At 55.1% G+C, this 2,701-nt stretch overlaps 1 protein-coding gene across 1 annotated transcript in view; it reads left to right on the forward strand.

The window, feature by feature from the left end:
- Window positions 1-2,701, forward strand: part of RASIP1 (Ras interacting protein 1) — a 13,693-nt gene that overhangs the window by 2,235 nt on the left and 8,757 nt on the right. Inside the window, exons 4-5 of the mRNA XM_011374627.2 lie at window positions 94-154; window positions 1,193-1,548. Of these exons, the coding sequence (XP_011372929.1) occupies window positions 94-154; window positions 1,193-1,548 (417 nt within the window). The remainder of the gene's footprint in view (window positions 1-93; window positions 155-1,192; window positions 1,549-2,701) is intronic.

Genomic DNA, 2,701 nt, shown 5'->3' on the forward strand with positions numbered 1-2,701 from the left:
TGGGCTGGGCCTGAGGACGATGCCCCCTGGGGTACGTGCAGAGCCGATGGGCGGGACCTAATGAGCTGGGGCGGGGCCTGCAGAATAGAGTAGCCTGGAGCGAGAGGTGTCGGGCCGGGCGGCCGAATGGTGGCAGGAGTCCCCGTGGCAGAAGGTCTCTCAGAGCAATAGGTTAAAGTCGTCCGTGAGGGGCGGAGTTCTGCGGATGGAGAGAAGAACGGGGAGGGGCCTGGAGAGCGGAGAATTAAGCCGCTAGGTCAAAGCCGAAGAATGGGCGGAGCCCGAGAGGGGCGGGTCTTGGGGCTGGTGGCCTTAAGCCCAGCTGGCTGCGAAGTGTGAGGGACCGTGCTTGAGGGTGGCGTCTGGGAAATGAAGAGGCTCTTTGTAGAGGCCAGAGAAGATTACGCTTACTTGTTGGCCTGGTCTTTGAGAAGACCGCACTTTCAACAGGAGGTGATATAGCAAGCCTGGCTCACAGGGCTGGGGGCTGCTCCGGGAGCCCTGTAACCGCCTTTCTGTTTCCGAGTTACCCTTTGGGAGACGGAGTGGTGTGGCTTTGAACTCGGGCTGGGATTCCACGTAGTAGTTGCTTAATAAAGAATGACAAAAATAACCATCATCGTCTTTTTTTTCTTCCTCTCCTTCTAAAAGCATTCAATGGCGACTACTCCGGCCACACGTTATTTAGGGCCCTGGGGGAATACAGTGGGGACATTAACAGGTGAAGGTCCTCCCTCCTAGGTCTCACAGCTTAGTGAGAAACACACCAGTTCACTCCTTGGGCTCATTTCCACTAGGTACCTACTGTGTTCAAGGGCTGTGCTGGGCCAGACAAAGCCCAGAGCGCCCATTGGTGCCATTCTCTGGGGGCGATTTCTCCTTCCCTGGGGGCAAGGTCTTCTCTGTTCACTGCGAAGTCTCTAGTGCCTTGAACAGTGCCTGGCACATAGTAGGTGCTCAAAAAATAGTAGTTGAAAGAATGAATGAATTTCTGAGCAAGACGGGTAGGAGTCGGGGCGGAAAGCGTGTTCCAGGCACAGGGCACAATATATGCAAAAACCTAAGTGTGAGAAGCAGCCTCGCCTCTCCGTGGCCAATTCTTTGTCTCTTGAAAACCCCCAACTCTCCGAGTCTGTCCCTCCCCATGTCTCTCTGCGGTCTCGGCCTCATCGCTCTCCATCTCTCTCCGCAGGCTCGGGCCCCACCTTGTGGCGGCCACAGAAGAACCGCTCGCGAGCGGCGTCCGGTGGGGCGGCGCTGGCCAGCCCTGGCCCGGGGTCGGGGTCAGGGCCCTCGACTGGGTCGGGGGGCAAGGAGCGCTCGGAAAACTTGTCCCTGCGGCGCAGTGTGTCGGAGCTCAGCCTGCAGGGGCGGCGGCGGCGGCAGCAGGAGCGCAGGCAGCAGGCGCTTAGCATGGCCCCAGGGGCAGCCGACGCCCCAATCGGACCTGCAGACCCTGGCGACTTCGATCAGTTGACCCAGTGCCTCATTCAGGCCCCCAGCAACCGCCCCTATTTCCTGCTGCTTCAGGGCTACCAGGATGCCCAGGTAGGAGAGTCCTATGCCCCACCCTTCGGTTAAAGGGCGACAAAACTACAACTCCCAGAACTCTTCGGGCGGTGGTAGTCTCAGGCATGCTGCAAGCTTTGGTCCCAGCCGGGTAGGAGCTGTCATTGTCAAAGAGGAGGGTAGGGGTGATGGAGGATAGATAGCTGAGAAAGATTTCACTGGTGGGACGAAGTCGGGGGACAGCGCTGACTTCCTCAGGGGAGAGTGAGAGAGCTTATTGTAGAAAGGAGATGGCGTTAAAAGCATCTATTTCTTGAGGGGGAGTAATGGAAGGGTCCATCTTCTGGGGGTTAGAGATCGATAACTTGATTGATGCCTGGAATTGTCTGGGTAAGCCTACATTTTCTGTGGAGGAGTGAACTAATCCATTTTTTAAAGGCGATGGTTGACACGAACTATTTGATCACTGCTGTTGGGGACAGGTGATGCTGATACTTCTAGCTGACATCTTTGAGTGGCGATTGAACTTGTTTGAGTGTTCAGGAGCAGAGAGGGAGAAAAGGTTAGCAGTTGGGGGCCGCTGGGGATTTATTTCATTCACGGAAATGTAACGTGTTCTCGGAAATACATTCCATTCGTGCAGTGATTATAAGACTTCTCTTTATGGTGTTGTCTGCCTTTGAGTAACAGCGGTACAGCCAGGCTTGACAGGTGCCCTTGGAGTCGTTGGAAAAGCCCAATCTAGATGGTGGTGGGGCTCACTGAACACTCCCGCTGTTAGTGTCAGAGGGATCCAATTGGATTAGGCGGCTTAGCCGTGTGTATGGGTGAGAAGGTAAGACCATCTGGAGAAGAGCTCGCATGGAAGAATTCACTCCTTTGCTGGGGCAACAGGATGGGGCAAGTTCATTGGGGGAAGGGGTCTGCGTATACTATAACAGCCCAGCCCTGCGGACAAGGTTGGAGAAAGGATGGTCTATTCTAGAAGGTGGTCAAATTGGAAGGACCTATGGGAGGTACCCCCACTGCTCGCTTCGGCCTTTCCTCTGCCCCAGCTTCCCAGTCTGTTTGGGGAAGAGGGGGAAACGCCAGAAATATCCATTCTTTTGGGTGAAGTTCGTGAGAAATTCCTTTGTAAGAAAGAGGCTTTCTTGGAAGTGTTCATTCCTTGGGAACAGGAGTAAGAGGTGAC

Source organism: Pteropus vampyrus, unplaced genomic scaffold, assembly GCF_000151845.1.
Source record: "Pteropus vampyrus isolate Shadow unplaced genomic scaffold, Pvam_2.0 Scaffold250, whole genome shotgun sequence".
Classification (NCBI taxonomy): Eukaryota; Metazoa; Chordata; class Mammalia; order Chiroptera; family Pteropodidae; genus Pteropus; species Pteropus vampyrus.